At 36.0% G+C, this 24,845-nt stretch overlaps 1 protein-coding gene across 1 annotated transcript in view; it reads right to left on the bottom strand.

Annotated features, from left to right (window-relative positions):
• LOC127966883 (ephrin type-A receptor 5-like) overlaps positions 1 to 24,845 on the bottom strand; it is an 85,014-nt gene that overhangs the window by 30,704 nt on the left and 29,465 nt on the right. Inside the window, exons 4-6 of the mRNA XM_052568209.1 lie at positions 15,168 to 15,323; positions 13,764 to 14,099; positions 1,892 to 2,016 (exon numbers count right to left, since the gene is read on the bottom strand). Of these exons, the coding sequence (XP_052424169.1) occupies positions 1,892 to 2,016; positions 13,764 to 14,099; positions 15,168 to 15,323 (617 nt within the window). The remainder of the gene's footprint in view (positions 1 to 1,891; positions 2,017 to 13,763; positions 14,100 to 15,167; positions 15,324 to 24,845) is intronic.

Below are 24,845 nucleotides of genomic sequence, written 5' to 3'. Positions count from 1 at the left end.
CTGTGGACTAGAGACATCAAGCTCGTAAAAGGCCAGATTTACTAACAGCATTCAACAGCACTTATCCTTGTTTGGTGTTAAAAACTACTTTCATGATTTACTGAATAAATGTAGTGAAACTTTAGCGAATATAAAGTGTGCACATGGTTATTTTTATGGCTGACCTTATTACATATGCATTTGTATGAGTTGCCCTTTTAGGGAAACTGGTCTGCTGTGAGAACAAGAAATAAACATTCAGACTTTTTTTATTTTTATTTATGTAAATTTCATAAAAAATATCAAAATTAAATAATTGTTTTCTTTAGATATTAGATAATTTTTTATGCAAATCTTAGATACTTGTCTAGCATTTTTGCATCTTTTTGAAGTCTAGAAGCTCCAGTTTCCAATTACTGTAGCTCCAATAAAAAAAAAAAAAAATAAAAAAAACACAACAACAGTACATTATTAGACTATGATCGGCCAAAGCCTTTTATACATTTTTTTTTTATTTTTTTTAGTTTTTATGGAGAATAAAACTAAAATAAAATTTAGACTTTTTCTAATCTAATTTAAGCATATTTGTGTCAATGACAATGGAAACTCAAGGTCAAGAATAAAAAAACAACAACAACAAGAACAACAAGAACAACGAAAAATATTTAATTAAAATAAATACATTTTATTTATTAAAAACAAAAGAGGTTTATTTGGTTAACATTTTAACTTCATTAGTTAAAAAATACTTCTAAAGCATTTCAGCATTTATAATCTTAGGTGATATTGATTCCAACATTTACTAATACATAATTAAAATCTAAACGTTGCATGTAATAATAAAAGTGAGCTTATATATACACACATGGAACAGTTGTATTTTATTAATTAATCTTAATAAAGATGAATAAATATTATAACAATCCGTAGCTCACTGTAATATTTGTTAATGCATTAAATATAGTTAACAAATGGGGCCTCTTTGTAAAGTGTTACCAAAAATCTTACAAATTCTGAAATGGATGGTTTGTTATTTTTTCCCAAATAAACATTTATTTTTATTTTTTTTTATGAAATGTATACAGAACATGAAATGTTATGATTTATTAGGATTATTTGAGTAATAAAAAATTTGAAATAACAGTATTTATTTAAAAATATAAATTTAGCACCACATACACTGTTTTTTTTTTTTTTTTTCACTAAAAAATAACAATAATTGAATGTGCATTTTTAGGGTAAGTGGTTGCAAACTATTTATATTAGCTACATTTAAATAATAAGAATAAGAATAATAAAAATAAAAAAAAAAGTTTATTTAAATGTAGCTAAAATACATTGAATGCAACCACTTACCTTAAAACATGCACATTCAATTATTATTGTTATTTTTTTAGTGTTAATACACTTTTATAACTTTTTACTAATACACTTTTTGTAACTACACACTTTTATCCTGCAAAAATGAATATTAAAATAAATCTAACCAAAACCTTAAAATGGCGATGTATCATGTTTTCTCAAAAACATTAAGAAGTACAGCAGCTTTCAACAATGATGATAATGAGAAATATTTCATATTTCACATTTCATTTCATATATTCAAATGATTTCTGAAGAGTCATGTGACACTGAAGACTGGAGTAATGATGATGCTGAAAATACAGCTTTGATCACAGGAATTAATTAATTTTTAACATATTACAAACAGTTAATTTAAATTGCAATAATATTTCACAATTAAATATTTTCATGTATTATTTTTATCACATATAAAATTAGTCCTGGTGAGCAGAAGTGACATTTGATCTGTAGCGCATCTTTTTTAAGTAATCTAGAATTTTCTTTCTTTGTTTCTTTTGATTTGGGGGTGAAATGTAACCTGGGAATGTTTACAGCATGCAGTATTTACCTTCTCAAAATACTTGATCTCATACTCCAGGATGATGCCGTTGGGTCGGTCGGGTTCCTGCCAGGACACCGCGATGCTGTTCTTCGCCGTCTTGCCTTTTTTCACCACGGTTATAGGAGACGGAGCTGGGAACAAAACAGTTACATCTCACCTTACTTTTCAGCTCAAATCAAGCAGAAAATGTATTTTCTTGCGTGATGCAGTGAAGCCCTGATGCAATGTGCTGTAATTGTCATTTGAAGGTTTCCAAGTCTATATACTTGAGACTTATATTTGATATGTCCAACCCCTCAGCAATTCCTAATTAAATGAAGATATCACATTGTTCTAATTACTTGAATGAGTTTCATAAAGTTCAGAGAAAAAGCAATTCAGAAATATGAAATAGTCCACACATCAGTGGCAGAGACAATCAGAGAGAATTCCTTTCATCTGAACTATTCGATCGCTTTGAGAAAACACTTTGAACGTGGATTCAGGCAATGACATGCTTTAATGTTTGTACAACCTAATTATGGCAGATGAAAAATGCATGGTGAAATCTGTCCTGATTTACCTCCTTCCCATAAACTCCCAGACATGACATCACTCACAACAAGTATGCAACTGTTTTATAGTTTATATCATTTGTCCATAAAAGAGTATGAATGATACTACTTAGAATAACTTTGTTAAATATTCACAATATTATATTTGGGTGGAATTTAAACTCTGAGTTGCAAGAGTGGTTTTGAAATACTGAATGAATAATTGAAAGAACTGATTTACTGAATTGCTAAATAAAGCATTACACAGATTGCACTGGCTAAGCTGCATGGTTGTACCTTAAAATATCTATAATGTATAACCTGAAGTGTTAGATTACATTACATTAAGCAATTATATAACTGTAGGATGTTTTAAAAAGAACTGAGACAAAATATGACAGCTCAAATGATGTAAAGATAAGAAATTGGCACTTTATTGCGTGGCGGGTTGGGGCGGGTAAATAAAAAAAAAAAAAAAAAAAAAAAAAAATATGTTGCATGGAATTTAATGGTGGAAATTTTGATTCTTTCCAGAGATTCGTTGATTTTCAGTTCATTCAGCAAAATGATTCATTCACTGATTCGTTCAGTGACCATTTTCTTCATATTACACAAATACGCCAGCAGTTGGCGAAAAAAAGAGTGTCTTATGTGTTATGTCTAATGAACGTATTTACCTGTGACAAAAACTGATTTGGCTTTATTAAAGTGTGTGCATGATCGCGTTAAATAAATAGTCTAAATAAATTGTTCAGATTATCAAAGCACGAGGTTTTATCGGCGATTAAACGTGGAGTTATGTTCTGTTTTCCAAATATGTAAACAAGCGTCTGTGCACCAATAACTGCGCTTTTTATCTGCTGATTGCTGATTCATTTGTCATTCATTTCATTCATGAACGAGATGTATCAGTTCATTCAACTCCTTCACCTACGAGAATATCGTATTCATTGAACGAGAAATTAGTCTTTTACTGTCTATGGTCAGTAGATTACGTAAACGAGAACGATTCGTTCACCTAAAAGATTTTATAAAAGATATTTTCATATTAGGTTCTTTGATAAGGTTACGATACGAAGGTATAAGTAGCAACGTAACTTCCGTGTGTCCCGATGCGGGGGGCGGGTCGGGGCGGGGCGGGCTGAGGCGGGCCAAATAATTTCATAAAAGCGGGACCCACGGGTTGGAAAAAAACCTTACCCGCGCATCACTAATGTGTGGCTAAAGTGCTAATACTGTTTGGGATATTACTTACATTATATAAATCTGAGACAGACTTTATACATTTGCTAGTTATATTGCACTGTGGGAATTAAAATCCAATTCAACTCACGTCCTGTGTAGAATAAACACATATTGCAAAGGAAAAACTTGTTGATTTTACTCATCCTTTCTCTTCTGCTTCTCAGTTTTCCTCCCACATGGTTGTGTTTGGTGTCACTCATATGAGAAACACACATAAAAAAGCCCCTATCCGTCTATACATGGAGAGCTGAAATCAAACCCGCCTTTATATTCCTCAACAGAAGTGTCGGACTGTGTCCATGAGATAAATCACGTTTAAATTCTCCGGACGATCCCTCAGGCGCTGATCCAACAGCTCAATAGAAGCCCATGATAGGAAAGCAAAGAAAAGTCTTCTTTTCCCCATCCTCTCTTTCCCAAACAAAGAGTAACTGTATCCTTTCTGCTCAGACAAAACTGTAATCATTCCTATCTTAAAAGCCTGAAACGGTATACTTGGCAACCTGATCTTCAGGCCTGCAGGAGAAGAGAGGTCTTGTGGAGGGTAGATGGGCCACTTAAACTGTTAAATGTTTGACTTTCAGTCAGCCGGGAGACACGGCCCTTTGAGTTATTGATTCTCAATAATCCTTAAGGTCAGCCAAGGGAATTTTGATCTATATTGGTGATGGCAAGAAACAAAAACATCAGCAGGGGATCCATCCAACAAAATACATGTGCTGTTTGACAGAGAGTGAGAATATATATCCAAACGCATAAATATAGGTTAGGCCCACGCAAAATCTTTGCCCTTCATATTTACACAGAATCTAAATGCACGCATCGCATGTTATGAACTGTATGTGTCTGTTTATCTGGAAGAACCACTGAGTTTCTATGATAATACATGTGGCTTGAGTTTCTCTCTCAATGTATGTCTGTTGGATCTTTCTGCTGAAGATTAAAAGGGTAACTCACCCAAACATTTTAATTTTGTCAATGTTTACTCACACTCATGCTATTCAAATCAGATTCAATATGTTTATAATACACAGTTTGTGTCCAAAAACTTATTTTTTAAGCTTTGAAAAGTACATATAATTCAATATAGGTCTGGAAAAAGTAAGTAAATGAGGACAGGATTTTCAATTTTGTGTGAATGGTTTCAGGTAAAGTTAAACGGAACGAACAAACAAACAAAACAGCAAAAAAGAACTTTACAATAAATAAATAAAATTGAAGATAATATTAAAAATTTGATTTTCAAAATGCATTAGTATTGGTATTAACATTAGCTATGAATAATGAATGCTTTAGAATAATTTTGCATTGATAGCTATTGTTAACTAATGTAGTCAGCTAAGGTTAACCAAAGACGTTCATAAAGTGTTAAAATATATATATATATTTTTAAATAAAGAGTTCCACCTTAAAAACCCAGGTGATAATGAGAAAGTCCCATGATGAATAAAAGTTCATCACAAGTAGTCATACACACAAACACAAAACACCATTATGGTTACACAACTTATTTTCCAATTCCAAAAAAATAAAAATAAAAAATAAAATAAATACATACTGTAAAATGACATGAAATGTTTTACCATTTAGTAATTTCAATATATTTGATCATACTTTGTAATACAGTAAGTGTAAACCCCATTTCACCATACAGAAATCCATTTAGCATCTAATTCCACAGATATTCCCTTAAAAGCAACCCAGCAAATGTAAAAATGTGTGCAGAGTTGGTGTAGACCTATATGACAGCACAAAAGCAGCGAAACCTTTCTCTGTGTGAATTTTCACAGTCCTATTTTTAGTTCAGTGAGAAATTTTCATCTACAGTAGCATTCATTCTGGACCGTCTAATAAATGTGATAAAACCAGATACTGTGTATTTAACAGCTTGAACTGCATCTTTTCCATTTCCAAAACCCACAGTCAGTAAATCAAAACACTCTGAGTTGCGAAACGAAACACAGTGGGCTATGAAAGCCAAAGGTAATAAAGTCCTGGACAGTCTCATCTCCAGTGACAGCTCCCAGTGCAAAGGTCCCGCCAGAGTGCCGCCTCTCAGTTCATTAACAGATGGATCGGCAGCCTTCTCTGGGAAGCGTGTCAGAGGAAGTGTGATGATTGCACTCTGATTAATGCTTCCAAATGGGAAGTGTTGCCTTTATCTAGTGTGAGAATCTTCAAACTCGCAAAGGCTTGATATCTGCGCCAGCCAAAGAAACAGCATGAAATGTCACTACTTCCACAAGAACTCATGTAGCGAACTATTTTTGTCTTTTTTTTTTTCACACAACCCGAGCCGCTTTAGCTTAGTTAATCGCAGCTGTCAACAAGAATCCAGCTTAGCGTGAGCAGCATCAAAAACCCAAAAAAACCTTCAACACTGACTGCAGGCAGTATTGAGTTTTGTGTAGGCGGAATCTTCCAAGCAAATATTTGCATGTGATTTAATTGAAGTTAGCATGCCGGGCCGCGGTTTTCATCTGGGTAAGAAAGGTCATCTCCTCCGCTCCGTCCCTGAATGACTGCCAGCTCCAGGATCTCAACAGGCCGTGTGTTTGTAAACAAGTGTTGTTTGGGGAGCCCTGCCGAGAAGCAAGATGAAAAACCACTGGCAGAGCTGAGCGGCCCATCGGCCAAATCTAGGCCTGAGATATAACTCCTGCCAACAGATGCCTGTGCCAGCCAGAGGCCTGGCCTGAGAACTATGAGCTACCAAACACAATCTTAACTATTTGCCAAACGTATCTGCCCTGATGCATAGCATCTGGCTAGACAGATTTTAAGACAATGCCAACATCTTTTCTTAACCAGCACTATTGTAGTTCGTTCAAAAGTTTGGGTTTTTAAAATATTGTTCAGCAAGGCTGATTTTATTTGATCAACATTACAGTTAAATGGTAATATTAGTATTGCAATTTAAAATAGCAGTTTTGTATTTTCAGATATTTTAAAATGTTTTTATTTCTGTTCAATATTCCAGTCTTTAGGGTCACATGATCTTTCATGAATCATTCTAATATGATGATTTGCTGCTCAAGAAACATTTCTGATTATTATCCAACATAGGCTCATTGGAAATAAGTGCCTCTTTACCTATATTTTTGCAAAAAAAAAAAAAAAAAAAAAAAAAAAAAACTTATCCTATACACGAATCACTGCAGTTTCCTGTTGAAATGAACACTAGAGGCAGTAAAACTCCTTTTTACACAAAGTATGATTTGCAGGTCCACAGTTTTGATTAATAAAGCATCATTTTCGCACAATTACTTGAGGAATATTACGAGACAATACTATGATATGATAAACTGATACTTTTGAACATCTCATCACATATACAGCTTCATAACTCATGCAGAGTTTTCTAACCCAGTAAATTTACACGCGATTTGGCGGTGCATTTGATAGACGAAGATCTCCGGTACGATCAAAACAGCTCAAATCCGCATAAGGAAGTCAAAATAGCACGGCTGGATCAACAAATGTGTTTTTATATGACTTTTCTATTTGCTAACACTATCAGGTAGGTTTGGTATTGGGGATATTTCCAACACGATAGAGCATTAACTTTTAGCGACACTCCTTGGATATTTGAATTATGAATCACTGCAATACATGCTTGAAGCAATGAATACAAACACATAAATACGTGCCAGGCTCAGATATAGCATTTTAGTGTCACTCACTGTACGTTTCACAAATGTGCAGTGAGCTACATAATAATGGTGCTAAAGAAATGTATTTAGAGACACATATTTCGAATGAGCCTGAGTTGTTATTTTTGTGAAAAAAATAAAGAAATATTCCATAACATTATAAATGTCTTTACTGTCATATTTGATCAATTTTAATGCAAATTTGATGTATTTATTATATATATATATATATATATATATATATATATATATATATATATATATATATATATATATATATATATAATATGTAATACATTATTATACAATATAAACTATTTATTTCTGACTTTATTTCTGACTATTTATTTCTGACTTTTAAACTTTTGAATTTAAAACAAAAAAAATAATGTAAAAGCAGTTTTCACTAGTAAACTACAATGAATTGAGATAAGTAACACAATAAATATAACATAACATTTAAAAGTTGCAAAACTTCAAATGTATTTTCTCAGCCTGATCTCATGGCAATTCGTACATATTTAACGCAGTGGCTAATTTGTACGAATTTGTGCGACCTCACTCATACAAATTCATAAGATTTTTGCTAAATCGTACGTATTTTACGAGTTGCACAATTCGTATGAATTTGTTGGAATGACTTACACTTAACCCTGCCCCTAAACCTACCGGTCACTGGTGTCTGGACAAATAGTACAAAATTGTACAAATTAGCCACCTTGAAAACATTTATGAACTGGTCGTGAAATAGCATTGTATTTTCTTGAAAAACAGAATTTTAATAATCTTTATTTTTATGTTTTTAACTTCATATATATTTTTACACTGTACTTTGAGTTTACTGTAGTTTGTAGTTAGATGTTACTTATAATTTAAAGTAGTCAAACTGCAGTCCAGATATTCTTTTATAAAGCATAATTAGACTTGTAGCTACATCCTATGAACAAAACATAGTTAATAACACTGATGCTACCCAAGCGCTGAATCAGTTTTTTGCATTGATTCCTTTGCATGATCTGGACAAACTATTCAATTTATTAGCATGAACAAGAATTTCTAATTGTACGTTTATACAACAATGATATACTGAAAGCATTTTTCCTTTAGATTTTTGAAAAGTTTGTGTACAGACGACAACAACATTGGCAAACACTCACACAGATATACGAAAATTACTAAAAATGCGGTTTTATTCATGCCAAGCCACATGCATGGCAGTGCACATTAGCATTCTTCTACAGAACCAGAGAAACACACATAAAACGATTGCACATTTTTTATAGATTACACAGAAACAATAACTTCATTTACATTTACATTTATAATTTAATTTAATATAATTTTTTTCTTTTACCTAAGTTTTTGCACCTAAGTCGTGGTATTGCTGGCCCGAGACTCAAATCCACAACTTTAGGGTTAGGGGTCAAACTCTCTAACCACTAGGCCACGACTTCCCCGTTGTGATGCTACTGACTGGTAACATAAACATGTCACTGAAAACTAGTTTAAAACTGACTGCCACACAATTGAAAGTTAGCTGCGTCAGTACTTTTAGCTAGTTACTTTCTAAACTCGACTGGGTCACCATCTGCAGAGACTGAAACAATCCAGTGCCGGAAGTGCTGAGTTTAGAACAGCACAAGTGCTCACAGCCATGTGCAAGAAGAGCTTTGCTGAGAGGCTTTGAGAATACTTAGTGTCACAACTCTTTTCAGACCGACACGTCAGGCACTCAGCTGTCAATGAGAAAATAGTTCAAGCTCACAAAATAATTCGGCAAAAAGAGCCCCACAAATGCCTCCACTCATGCGTCTGTCGACATTTATCAGGGAAAGCACTTGAGAGGCACGCCAATGCTATGCGTTAATCACTTGCACCTGCAAACTATCCAGTTTGTTTTGAAATCCCGCTCGAAAAACGCTGGAAATTAGTGTGCATTTGATCAACCTGCAAAATCTGCTCCCGGTTCTAAAAATCCCAGCACTTGTGAAGTAAAAACAGAATTTATGTCATCGACGTCTTTGTAAAAATGCGCATTAGCGAGCTAGCGTTCTGCACACAAGCTTTGTTGACTATGCGTGGCGGCCCGCCTTGTGCTGCAAAAATTATCATTTTGCTTGTCATAATTAATAGTGTTTTAAAGAGCATAATTCCTCTGTTGATTTGAGAGTAACTTAATGAGCTGAGCAGATGTTGAAGTCGTCTCTTCAGGGGGAAAATACTGTAGCCTCGCAGGCCCAGTGAAATAAATTAGCACCCTAAGACTGTTTCTGTACGCCTCGTAACCACATCTGCTGCGCTTTTGTGACAGAGATGCATCGGCATGGAAATAGGCACAAATATTATGTTAAATATTTCTCCCTAAATTAGAATGCAACGGCCGTGCGTAAAGGTTTTGCGGGGAAAAAAAAGGCCTGAGAGTTTAGGATAATGGATTACGCAAAGTGAAAATAAATGTTGTTAGCCTGACGGCACCTGCAGCACCTGCGTCTCTTATTGCGTTGCAATGCTGTGGGTCTGTAAGCTGGAGCGACTCTGCCTTATTCTAATATTGACTTATAGGTCACTAGCGGGTTGACGTTTTCATGCTGTTTAGCATTGATTTGCTTGTCACAACGTTCAATAAATGAAAATCAGAAACTGACTGACCAGAAGCATTTCATTTTATAGGTAGATCATTTCTTTTATACAGAACCTTTATCTCCATAACTTAATAAAAGAATGGCAAAAAAATAAATACAAATAAAAATAAGAGCAGGATAACATCATATAGGTTATTATAACAGCAGTTTTACAATGTAATGACTATGTTATTATAATACCAATATATATTTTATATCGAACAATATATAGAGTGATACAAATCAATGAGTTTTTTTTTCATCTAAAATTATATATATATATATATATATATATATATATATATATATATATATATATATATATATATATATATATATATATATATATATATATATATATAAATTTTATTTTAAGGTGTCCTTGTTACAGTGTAATTTTGCATTTAAGTACTGAGTGATATTAATGAACATCACGTACTTACAATATGGTAAGGGCTAGGATTCAGGTTACTTGCATGTAATTATGCATAATTTATTGTTGTTATAATACCATATAGATGTAATGTGTTACAAGGACAGCATAAAATAAAGTGTTACCAAAAATGCTTTTGGTAAATACAATTGAATTTCACCTTTATTTCAGTTAGCAAAAGCGCGTTTAATAATTTTAAATTGGACCGATAACAAAACAATATTAATCATGATACTGTTATAGAGAAAACGAATATGATTTCCATCTTCATTCAAAGTTGTCAGTGTAATATTTTAACTGGTATATTAAGATAAGAACGCAATGCACTGCATTGTAGGAATGTTCCAGAATGTTTCTGGTTTGAAGATTTGCTTCAAACAAGGGAAGACAAAAGCAAGATAATGGAAAAGTGATTTTCAGTCAGACGACACAGAGGAAGCCTGTATCCCCCCTCAATTTTTCAATAGCCCATCACCTTCAGACAGTCAAGCACCTTTTTGAGCACGTCTGGTCTCAGTACTCCATCCAAACCTCTCGCTCAGCCTCCAGCAATCCAGTTCACATAAAACATGACCGCTACTCGACACATCGAACGGACGGATTATCCCAACCGCGAGTGCTCAGCATTGACTGCAACCTGCGCTTGCCGTGATCCATGATCCATACACACACACACACACACAGAGGAGTCCCAACCCCCCGTCTCTGGCCAATCCCCAGCAATTACAGACCCTCTTTCAGATAAAGCAGATTACGCTTCAGTGTCCATTAGGGTCATCATTAGCTTAATGAAAGGTCAAAAGCAGTCAGAAAAAGGTGCCAGTTTACCCCCTCTTCTTTATGTGACAATGAAGTCACATGACAACCACAAAAATGAATTACATGAATTGACTAGTCAGAGTTTTTATTATTATTATTATTATTATTATTATTATTATTATTATTATTATTATTATTATTATTTTATATATTGTTTAACTGTAGTTTTAAAGCCAACATGTAATACGATTTTAGTTTATTCTAATTGTCCCTATTTAATTGCAGTATTATTATTCACATTATTCTAAATTAAAATGTTTATTTCCGTGAGCTTTCCCGAAATCTAATTACTTCCGCCATCGCTGAAATTAGTTTCCTTTTCTAATAATATGAGCAAGGCCATGTGAGTGGGGAAAAATAACATTAACCAATATAATACTGTAGAAAAGATAAATCACTTTTAATATCGTTTAATATCGCGACTCTTTCTGCAAAAATAATGGTTCTTTATCGGCTTCCAATTAACTTTTTTTTCCAGTACACGAAAGGTTCATTAAAGAGGACCAAGGCTTCTTAGTATAATTTAAAGATATACAGGTACATCCCAAATTAGTATTATACATTTTTGTAACTTATTTAAAAAAGTGAAACTTTCATATGTTCTAGATTCATTACATGTAAAGTAAAATATTTCAAAAAAGTATAAACTCAAATATTTCCCATCACATTCTCCCAACTCCTTGCAAAAAAGAAGTACATACTAAATAAATCCCTATATTACAGAAATAACATAATTTTGAATACTTTTAAGTATAAGTGTAAACAAATTGTAATGTTTTCAGGCATTTAAACAATTGTTTATCCAACTAAAATACATCTTATACATATTTCCATAACATATTCTATTGTCTTTGATATATTGTTAGTGTGTTAAATGTACTGAGAAGCATGTATAATAAACTGCAATACACTTAGATATGAAATAATATAATTATATAACATCATTTCTATTTAAACTTGTATGTCTTTATTTAAATATACTTGTAATTATATATTAATTATGATGAAACTGCAGCTTTCAAAATCAGAATTGATAATTTACATTATATTATGAATTAAATAAATTGTAATAATGAAGTACTTTAAATGTGTTACAATATATTAGTCAACACATCAGAATAAGTGTACTATAAAATAAGCATAAAAATATCAAAACACAAGGATTAAAAGTTTATTTTAAAGTATTTGTTTTATTTGATATTATTACCAATGCACTTTTGTTATAGTACACTTAAGTGTACTTTAGTGTGCTAAGAATCATTAAAGTGTTTGTCTTTAAGTAAGCTTAAATGTATTTTATTTTAAGTACTATAATCAGAATAATATTTTATTTATTTATTTTTTAATTTAATTTTTTAAGTATAAGTATCTGCAATTCCAGTTTATTATTATACTTCACAGGTACACTACAAAGGAACACTACAAATGTTCAATACAATTAAATGCACTTCCTTTTCACAGAGCCCACCAAATTATAATTTGAGCTCCATTCTTATTTTTCACCTAAGGAATTTGAAATATTACACAAAACATAAGTAAAGCTGCATTAAGCCTAATTATGGACTATAGAAGACTATGTCTCCAAATACAGTTTTATGTTTAAAATAGACACTTTTCCTGATCGAATCAAATCCAAAGATTAGACAAAACCCCGTGAGAAGAATGAAGATCAGAAGAACCAATGGCTAAAATTCATTTTGACCACACTACCAGAGCACTACAACAAATCCCTTTTGTTGTGTTCACAAAATTTCACTGATGACTGCTTTTCTAATCTCGGTGAGTACAAGGCGGGATTTTCAAAGCGTTTGGCCATAAAAGAGGGTTCATTACCAACTTTATTTAGACCAAAGAGCATCTCCGAATCACAACGCGAAGTATGATTATGAAGTTATGAGTTTGTTTTCTCCCGAGCGTCTTATCAGTATTTGTGCTGTCTGCAGCCTGTCTGCACTGATCTTCATTTAAGCTTAACATGTCTACTTTAAAACTAAACAAGTGCTGCCGAAAACAGATATTCTGTGATAAAGTAATCCATATGAAAACAACGCGATGTCTGTTTTTCACGTCTCCCTTCATTATATCTAATGTGACCACGCCCCCGCGCTGAACGCTCTATTCAGATTCAAACTGAAATGCGCGGCTTGAATACACCCACACAGAAGAAAAAGCAGCGAGACTGTTAAAGTTTTTTATTTTACTGTTTGCCGCGCGATGAGAGGAATAAGACATAATTCACCCCAAACAGATGCTAACGAAGATGCCCATGAAGTTGTGTGCGGAACAACCAATCAAAACTATCAGTTGACCAATCAGAACACAGTATGCTACCGAAAGGTGGGGTTTAAGGAAACTGAATCTTTTGAACAGCTTTGCGCGAACCGTTTGGGGATCTCCGAGAATTGAGGTAATTTTAAAATGATATTTTGACAAAATGACAATGTTTTTTAACCTTTGATGGATTTAAACCTAATGTACAGGACTTATAAACAGTGATAGGAAGCTTAGAATTTTCATCTTACTGGCTCTTTAAGCATGCAATAAGCACAATTCCAGAGGGACGACTGTACTCACCGGCCTGATTGGTGGTGACATTAAGTGAGACGTACTGCCTCAAAGGGGTGGTTAGTTCCGACACCCCGTTCACAGCCTCCACCTCAAAGGTGTAGTTGGTGTGAGCCAGGAGATCCATGACCATGATGGAGGTGTTCTTCAGACCCGTCCGCTGAGGCAGATATCGTGCATGACTTCCACACGGCTCGTACTGGCCTGAATCTGTGTTGATCTTGCTGCACACGATGTTGTATCGAACATCCTTCCGACCGCCTGTCTCCTCCGGAGCACTCCACTCCAAGAAGACACTGGTCTCATTCACGTTGGAAATAGCGTTACGTGGGGCCGAAGGTGGCTCTGCAAGATAATAAAGTATATCAAGACAAAATGATGAACATTATACCAAAAAATGGCATTATACCAAAAATTTTTCAAAAACAAAAACAAACAAAAGAAAGAGCATAGATGATTTTTAGTTGAAACCATAGTCTTTGGTGGTTCATAGAATGCAAATCAATAGCTAAAAGTATTTCCAAAAAAGATTATCAAGGAACACACAATGGTGGATTGAGGTCTTACGAAGCAAAACGATCAGTCGGTGCAAGAAACTAAACATTATATAAAACATCGGGCAATGTGGAAATCCAATTATTTTTTCGCAAACTGGTTCTTTCGGACAGTTTGTTTCAATCACTGGTTCAAATAACCGGTTCACCCATATGTTTACTTAATCACACGATGACATAAAAAATTATATTAAAGCACCCAATAATGATATGAAACATGGACATAGCTCTCAGTTTAACTGTTTCCTCAGTTCAGTGACTGCTGGAGGAACTGGAGCATTGAATCAGTTCATTCATCATAGAATCATATACACTGGTATTTTGGCTCATTTGGAGTCAGGGATAGTGTCAAGCGTCCGAAAGTGAGTTTTGATTGAGTAACTTGTAGATTTGTGCTGTTTGAGCTGCAAACTGTTTTAAAATGGCTCAGTCTGATTTGGTGAACTGGTTCAACTAGTTCACCAAAAGAACCGGTTCAAAAGAATTTGGTTCAAATGATTCGTTCATTTGTCACCATTCCACACCATCTTCTTGATGCTCTAGATTACAGGTAATAATAATGTAAATAAATAATGTAAATAATGTTCAGTTTCTTGCACAGGGCAGTGGTTTCACTTCATAAGATCTCAATATAATGTCAGGAGCCACAGGGATTCATTTTGTGTTTTAGACTCACAAAGTACTGATTGCCTTGCATTTTATGAATTACCAAGGACCACAGTTTCAGCTAAAAAATTGTTCTACTTAAAAAAAATAATAATAAAAATAATAATAATCTTGAATGGGCTGAAAATGATAAAAAAATAAAGCATATTTTAATTTCTGGGTGAACTATCCCTTTAAAGGAAGCAGCTCTTACTTGTGCAGGCCATGTTGGTGGGGTCCGATTCAGTCCGGTAGTACCCCTGCTCACACTGACAGGAGGTGGAGGCCTCCAGTTTGGTGAAACTTCTGGGAGGACATTTACTGCAGCTTTTGGTCTGAAGAGCTGATCGGTAAAAGCCTGGCTTGCACACTGCAGAGATATCAAGCACAATAGGGAAGTGATTACATTAGTAATGCCATCGATCAGTGCCTGTGTACTGCTTGTTTAGAGCTGATGAGAAAATTTAGTCATTAAAGTCAAACATGCAAAAACTTCATTAAAAAGAGCAGGTGCTTATTTCAATAGAGGGCTGACGCTTTGAACACAGGGTTTAATGAATAGCGTACTTTCTGTTCTTGGCTATCGACCCAAAATGAGTCTTTTACTGGTTTTATAAAAGATGGGAAACATTTCCTTTGTATGATGTTACTGAATTATTTATAATTAGCATCTGTTTATTCTTAATGTTAATCTTATTGATGTGCTAAGCAAACGGGTAGAAAGGAAATATGTGTGTACATAACTGTTAAAAGTTTAGGGTTTGTTAGATTCATATATATCTATATATATCTATATCTATACCTATATCTATACCTATATCTATATCTATCCATATCTATCTATCTATCTATCTATCTATCTATCTATCTATCTATCTATCTATCTTTCTATATATATATATATATATATATATATATATATATATATATATATATAATGTTAGTTTCTTTTATATTTTATTTTATTTTACTGATTTATTTTATAAAATATAGTAAAAAAGCAATATTGAGAAATATTATTATGATTTAAAATAACTGTTTTCTATTTAAATATATTATAAAATGCATTATTTTTTGTGATGTAAAGCTGATTTTTCAGCATCATTACAATCTCAGTCACATGTGAGTAATTTTTGTAATATCATGAATGTATTTACTTTAACACATCTTTCCTGAATAAAATATGAATTTATTTAAAACTGACCCAATCTTTTAAACTGTAGTATATATTAATGGACTGAGTTGTTTAGCAGAATGTCCATGCAAAGGAAGTGCATTTTGATAGGGACATATTTTGTATTTTTTTTTTTGTATCTTTTTTTTTTTTTACTTCTGCTAAATAAATAAACAAAACAAAACAAAACAAAATAAAATTTAAAAAAGTTTAAGCCAATATTGCTGCAGTCTTGCTCACTGAGTTTAATCTCTGAAATCTTATTTGCATATGGCAAATAAAAATTTATTATAAAATGGAAACAGAGGAAGTTGGCGTCAGAGGAAAAGGATTTGAGAGTTACTGTATGGTGGAAGGGAATTACTTAATTGTTAGAATGTTCCTCAATCAAAGATACTAATGCAGCATATGAGTGAGTGAGACTGTCATTGTCTTTTGTTTCCCGCTAAAAAGCAGTCTGAACATGTTGCTAAACTTCTCCATATGGGTTCAGAATGGCATGAGGGTAAGTAAAGAATAACATAAGTTGTGTTTATTAGGAGAACTGTTACTTTAAAAACAATGGTACGTATAAGTCTTCACATATTCACCCATCAAACACCACACTCATCCAGCCTCTTACACGGCAACATTCCCAGAAGGGCATGAAAACCACAATTTACAGTCTTACACCCACAAGTGTGACGAATGCATTCAGTAAATTTGGTTTTTGCAATGCTTCTCCATTCAGGACAGGTGCTTATGCACAGCAGACACCCTGTCCGCGCAAAATACATTTAGATAATGTATTGCCATGGAGAGAGAGAGAGATAGATTATCAATGGCCTCGGCAGTCCAAAGTGCACACAAAGACATTAATTAAAGCCTCCCTGGTGTGCATTAAGAGGCAGACAGCAGAGGTGCGCTGTGAATTCAACCCAACTCTGAGCCACAGCGAGATCAAGCCGAGCCGAAAGAGGCGGCTAATGCAGAATAATATGATATATAATATCATTCAGCATTTAACTATTATTAATGGACCATATTCAGCACTTTTGCAGTATTTTATGCTTTTCCCTGAAGTCCACTTTAGTGCAGCAAAACAGTTGTAGTTTCACTACTTTCCCTTAAAAGTCAACATGAAATCAAAAGTAAGCCTATTCACTTTTTAATACCCACTCCATCTCATTGTAAAATGATTTATCACTGGAGCCAGGTGGTGACGTCAACCGGAAAGTATAAAATAAAATAATAAAATAAAATATTTATATGTTAAAACAGTTAATATACATATACACATATACATGATACACACACAAACACACACAAATGTATATATATATATATATATATATATATATATATATATATATATATATATATATATATATATATATATATTTATTAGTGCTGTCAATCGATTAAAAAAAATAACTAATTAATCGCACAATTTTTTTAAATTAATCGCGATTAATCGCGATTAATCGCAATTAAAAGACTGAAACTTTTTGGATATGTAAATGTAAAATGTAAATAATTAATGTAAACTCAAGACAAAGAAACTATTTAAATTCAAAATATGATTGTTTATTGGAATTTTTGTTTAACTTGTAACACAGATTTTCTCATGTAAACAACATACCTGCAATAAACCATCAATATCTTCCAAATTAACTGTTGGCTTGAAAGCCATATTTATTACAGAAATAAAAACACAGGCATGCAAGTACCATTTGAAATTCAAAACGATCAATGCCAATAAAAAACAAAAATGATTTCCATGTTGAATTCTAATTGGACTGCAAAAAAATTCCAAATTATAGTGATTGCCAGTGCTTTAAGTGGGCCGGTAAGCACCGGTACTCAGTACCGTCACTTCCAAATATAGCTCTTGAGCGTACCACCACCTCTCTGTGCACCCAGAACATGCTTGTAGCGTACCGGTACGCTCATTTGGACATCTGTTTTAATAGAGGTTTTAATCGTTTACCTGCACTGCCGATTTTCAGAGCGCCCTTCACAATGCAAGCTTCCTAATTCATCCCACCCAGAGCAGAAACTACATTACCCATTCACCCTTAAGTTATACAAGTGAATAGCGCATGTGTCGCTTTTCCCACTGTTAAGTGTCAACAACTCAACGTGGCCGGAGAAGGTGTGTGAAACTCGTTGTGAGTTATACTAAAGCAAAATCTTGAGTATTTATTGTCTGATAAACATTAAAAACTGTCTGCGGAGGTTGAGTCGAGCCCCCGCTGGCTGCTCATTGGCTGCAGCATCTTTTTTCTAAGTTCTAAAAAAATACCGTAGACGGCAAGGCACAAATTTAGATATTCATTTATCTAATTAATCTATAGCCTATGCACAAAGACAATATGATCTTTTTGTCCCCTTTTTGTTTTAAAGCTTGATGAAGAGAGAGAGCGCAAGTTGGTGCAGCTGAGGAGGACAGTGATGCACGCGTACAGGAGTGATTGACAGTTCGCGGCACTGTGTACAAAAAATACTCCGCTACACAATTATTTCGTTATTTTCGTTTAAGCTTATTAACGTTAGCGTTACAGAAAGGTCTAATTTACGCACTGTTACAGTCATTGTTTTTTTTTTTTTTTTAAACAATGACATTTGAGTTCATGGTTTTAATGTTGCTGTTTCTTGTGGCAGACTGAATGAAGAGTAATGTTTCTTGTGGCAGACTGAAGAGTAATCCGGCAGAGTTTTATACTGAAACTTTCCGTCTAAAAGTCCTTCCTTGGTCTTATCCATATTTCTTTGCATGTTGAACACACATAGACGCATAAAACTGCAACCGCGTTAATTGCGTTATTTTTTTTTTTTTACGCGTTAAATATTTAAAATTAAGCGAATGCGTTAAGGCGCTAATTTTGACAGCACTAATATATATATATATATATATATATATATATATATATATATATATATATATATATATATATTATAAAACAGGATAACATGTATGTATATGGGTAACCTATATTACTTCAAAAATAACACTTTAAATTATTTCTATAAAATTTTCCCTTAAAAAACATGCCACTCACTATATGGCTTGTTCACACCAACAATGATGCCTATAAAGACAACTATTACAAAACTATATTAGTATCCTTAACAAACAATAACGTGCTGTTTAAAAAGTCTAAAGTCGAGTGGATTCTGATTGGTTGTCAGTGTTTTTTTTGTTTTTTTTTTCATAAGCTGTAAATATATATATATATATATATATATATATATATATATATATATATATATATATATACATATATATATATACACACATTAGGTTCCTCTGTTTTGTTCTTGTTATAGTTGTGATGTGGACTTCCCTATTCTCAGGAATTACATAGATTTTTATAACTTTAGTTTATAGTTTTCATTACAATTATTTCTGGGCTCAATCCTCTATTAATTTGTTGCCAAATCACGTGAACTAAAGCAGGGTGAAATTCTCTCAAGACTTCCATCTTTTTTCAGAGAGGCAGTGCCGTGGCCTGCAGACGAGATTTGCTCAGCTGTAGCCGCCTGTCTGAGGCTGAAAATAGATCATCTTTGCCCCATTGGCAGCGTTTAGACGAGACCATCCTCACATGATTGCTTGTTTTAGGTTAGTATGGTGAAAAATTACGTTTCACAGAAGAAAGATATGCATAGAGGTTTGTAGTTTGATTTTTAGGTAACTGTCGCTTTAAAATCTCTTGGCCTCCTGTTGTTTTAGAGCAGTGCTAACAGCAATCGACTCTAAATTACACACATTTTTAAGTGACCTTGCAATTAGCATTAACCTGCGTCCTGCTGGAAAACACTAAAGCATTCTAAAGCTCACAGTCTTATTATTATCTAAATGGCCATGAAAGGGCAAACACAGAGCATTTACAGTTTTCCAGCAGCATGAGTTTCAGTGAGATTATATGTCATTCAAATAAAACATGACATTTGTATGAAACTAAAAGCACTATGCAAATCATTTTGAATTGAACGGAATTGAATTGGTCTATACTGTATGAGTGGCACTTGGTCATTGAGCACTGTAGGGAAAAGAAGACGATGAATGAAATATTATAGCAGAATTGATATTTGATAACAGAATTTAATCTGAAATTATAACAACTTTACAAAATTATTTTTATTTATTTATTTATTTTTCAGAAGTCACAGTCAAGACATTGTTATAAAATACATTTCAAATAAATGCTGTTCTTTTGGAACTTTTTATTCATAATTTCTTACATGTGGTAATACAGTGGAAAATGTATTTTATTTGTATTTTATTTGTAATAAAAAAGTACAAGTATACTGTTTTTACTGTATATTTGATTAAAGAAATGCATTACAATTAATTTATTGGATTTGAAAATGTAAGTACATTTTATGTAAACACAGACACACACACACACACGTTTAATTTTGTGAAAAGTGTGTTCATCCCATAGGTGTAATGGTTTTTATACTGTACAAACTGTACATTCTATAGCCCTACACCAACCCTACACCTAACCCTCACAGGAAACTTTGTGCATTTTAACTTTCTCAAAAAACCTCATTCTGTATGATTTATAAGCGTTTTGAAAAATGGGGACATGGGTTATGTCCTCATAAGTCACCCTCTCCTTGTAATACCTGTGTCATACTCATGTCATTATACAGAGTTGTGTCCTGATATGACACAAAAACAAGAGCACACACACACACACACACACACACTTGGTTTAAACATTCTGTCATCTAACCATGATCCATTTAGATGTGATGGCAAGCTGACAGATACAGATCACGACATGCTAAAATATATTTTTCCACTCAACTATAGCATAATCCCCACAAACGACACCCAGCATTATGATCTAAAAGTCCATGTTAATGGAAACCAGAAGGGTTTTGATTAAATAAAGCATTGGTGCTGGGCTGCACTAATGGAGCTTGAAGGAACCTTTGATTGCATTACACACAGAGCTGGTGTGCATTTGATCGGACACACGTCTTTATTAAATGAACAGCTCAGGCAACAAGATTATTCAACAGTTTATCTGCATAATGAAGTCACAAGACAAGTATATATCTGTTCTGACATGCTCGACTCAAACCAGTGCAGAATGGATATTTACAAATGTCTAATAATGCATTTTTCATGAAATTGTTTCATGAACCGTGCAGATGCCTCCTTGAAGATTAGAAAAAAAAATGCATTCTGTTTACAAAAGTGCCTGAAGCTATAATCCAATAGCTCCAAAAGAACGGAAGATTTGGAAGTCTTATTTTACATATTTATTTATATTCCAAAGACATTTTCCCTTTGCAAACCTTACTGGGCTTTATTTATTATTAAGTCAGTCACTGAATCTCTTGTCATGCAACATTAGACTAGGAAACACAATGCTAAAATCTTTCATCACACGACCAAGGGGATTTTTTTTGTATTTATTATTATTATTTTCTGATTTAATTCTACTTATTGATTTAGCATACTGTAGATGTTTAGCACGAAAACATTTTGATGTCTTTGTATTTATTTGTAAACTGAAAAGAAATTAAAGCATTCCCAGATGAAACTTGGGATAACAGAAGCATTATACGATTGATTATATAACATCATAATTAAAGAAGGAAACTGGGTCATACATAAGCACTATTCGGACGGGACTAGTTTTCTAAACTACGTTTGAGTTTCGATTCTTACCACCTGATGTCTGTGACAGATACAGAAGTGCAAGGCCAAAGGGAAATTCTCGATATTGGTATGCTTCGCCCCCGAATGCAAACCTCAGAAACTTCCTGTGTAGGGGAAGGATGGAGATATGGAAATATATACTTTTAGATCTAACAACCTCGGTTGAGAGACCAGAAGCTACGAGTTGTGCCCCCTCAGGGGCCACACCCATAACTTCCACAGCTCTGGGCGGGGGTGGACTATGGTGCCCTCCGCCTGTGAGAGGAGATCCCTACTGACGGGAATCTCCCAGGGAGAGCCTTCTAGGAGGGAAATCAGGTCCGAGAATCATACTCGCCCTGGACAGAACTGGGCTACTAACAGCAGCCGGACTCCGAACTCCTGGGAGAAGAGCAATCGGGGGAAAGGCGTACAGACGAAGCCTCGGCCACGTCTGTACCATGGCGTCCAGCCCCAGTGGAGCTGGATGAGTCAGAGAGAACCAGAGGGGACAGTGCGATGTCACTCGAGTCGCAAACAGGTCCACCTGAGCCTGGCCAAAAACTCTCCATATCAAAACTCTCGGCCCCTGCCTCGACAGGATGTCTGCTCCCATATTCATATGCCCAGGAATGTGAACTGCTCTGAGCGAGAGGAATTTGTCCTGGGCTCACACAAGGATCTGGTACTCTAGTTTGTTTAGACGCCGTGAGTGCAGACCTCCTTGGTGGCTGATGTAAGAGACCACCGCTGTGTTGTCGGTGCGCACCAACACATGGTGACCTCTTAGGTCTGGGAGAAAATAACGAAGTGCACGCAGCACTGCCAGCATCTCCAGGCAGTTGATGTGCCATGTCATATGGCGACCACTCCACAGACCGTGGGCAGGGTGGCCACTCATGACCACACCCCAGCCGGTGAGGGACACGTCCGTTGCTAGCATCACGCGGCAACAAGGAGCTCCAAGCACCGGGCCCTGAGACAAGAGCAAAGGCTTCTTCCACATATCCAAGGCACGTCGGCAGCGCCGCGTGACCTTGATCATGCGAAGTGAGTTTCCCCTCGGGGAGAACCCCTTGGTCTTGAGCCACCATTGTAGGGGTCTCATGTACAGCAGGCCAATAGGTATCACGTTGGATGCAGCTGCCATCAGCAGTTTTTGAAACTGAGTGACTGGCCTTCTCTCACTCTTGTGACTGCGGCGAGGACTGACTCGATCCGAGCAGGTGACATGCGTGCCTGCATCGTGGTCAACTCCCACACCATGCCCAGAAAAGTGGTTCTCTGTACTGGAGAAAGCACACTTTTCTTGGCGTTCAGTCTTAACCCCAGCTCTCTCATGTGGGCGAGAACGACATCTCGATGCCGAACCATCATCTGCTCTGATTGAGCTAAGATCAACCAATTGTCGATATAGTTCAGTATGTGGATGCCCTGGAGTCGTAGCGGAGCCACACACTTCGTGAAAGTGCAAGGCCAAAGGGAAATTCTCGATATTGGTATGCTTCGCCCCCGAATGCAAACCTCAGAAACTTCCTGTGTAGGGGAAGGATGGAGATATGGAAATATATACTTTTAGATCTATCGTGACAAACCAGTCCTTGGACCTGATCTGAGACACAACCTGTTTGAATGTGAGCATCCTGAACTTCAGTCGCTTGTCTGAGCGGTTCACTAGACACAGATCTAAAATGGGACGGAACACCCCATCCTTCTTTGGAACAATGAAGTACCGGCTGTAGAACCCTGACTCCCTGTCGTGAGGAGGGACCACCTCGATGGCCTCCTTTCTCAGAAGAGTGTGCACTTCCTGTTCCATAACCAGAGCCTGCTCGGGACCCACCAGCATGGGTGAAACCCAGTTGAATCGAGGCGGAGGAGAATCAAACTGAATTAAGTAGCCTCTTTCTACAGTGTACAGGACCCATTGAGACACATTTGGCAGTAGTTTCCACGCTGCTAAATAATCTACTAAGGGAGTCAGTCTCTCGAGAATGACCTCTGGTGTTATCAGAACAGCTAGCTCGGTGCCCTGTAATGGCGGACCGGCAGGAGACAACCAAACTAACCATTCTAGAGACCTCCGCGGAGGCGGCGAGCCATTCAGCACCGCTACATTTCTGGGCGGTAACTGGGCGTGGTGCTTGCTGGAGACCGCTGTGCCCTGTAACTCCGGCAGGGTTGGCAGAACGATCTCCTGAGGGCACTGAGGCAAGACAGACACCGTGTAATGCGGTGTAACCCGCTGCACCACAGAGGGGACTGCCCTCATAAGCCCCGTGAGGCGACGCTCTGTTTTTGTGCCTCCCTGTATGAGGAGCTGGTACTCGGTGGAGGCTCGGTGCCCCCGGCCGGCAGCCTCCGGATTTAGAGAGCGACGTGGGAGGAATCACTGGAACGCCGCCGCCTGGTACCTCTCGATGACAGAATTAACAGCGTCGCCGAACAGGCCCGAGGATACAAGCGGAGCGTCCATGAGACAAACCCTGTCCTTTTCTTTCATGTCAGACAGGGTGAGCCACAAATGTCTCTCTGCTGCTACCATTGCTGCCATCGACTGCCCAATAGCTCGAGTGGTCTCTTTGGTAGCGAGTCAAATCAGTGGTCCTCCTGAGGTCCGTGATATCCTCAGATCTCACGTGCTCTTGCTCATCTAAATCTTTCAGCAGATCGGCTTGGTACGCCTGTAACACCGCCATGGTGTGCAGACATGCACCAGCCTGACCCGCTGCCAAGTACCCCTTGCCCACCAGCGCTGATGTTGTACGCAGCGGCTTGGAGGGCAGCGGCGGAGCCTTTAATGACGATGCAGCACCGGGAGACAGATAGCTCGCGAGCATCTGTTCAACCCGGGGCATCGCCTTATAACCGCGCTCATTCATCCCCGCTACCTTGCCATAGTGATCAGAAACGGGGATGAAGACGCGGGCCGAGAAGGGTTTTCCCATGATTTACACACCTCGGCATGCAAATCGGGAAAAAAAGGCAGGCTTCTGCGCGGAGGTGGCGGTGACTTTTCTGCGGTTCAGCCTTTTTCTAGGTTGGCCATTCAATGTTCAACTTGGCCACAGCAC

The sequence above is a fragment of the Carassius gibelio genome, chromosome B10 (assembly GCF_023724105.1).
Source record: "Carassius gibelio isolate Cgi1373 ecotype wild population from Czech Republic chromosome B10, carGib1.2-hapl.c, whole genome shotgun sequence".
Lineage (NCBI taxonomy): Eukaryota > Metazoa > Chordata > Actinopteri > Cypriniformes > Cyprinidae > Carassius > Carassius gibelio.
Note: the sequence above shows the minus strand (reverse complement) of the source record. Positions and strands in the feature narration are given on the sequence as shown.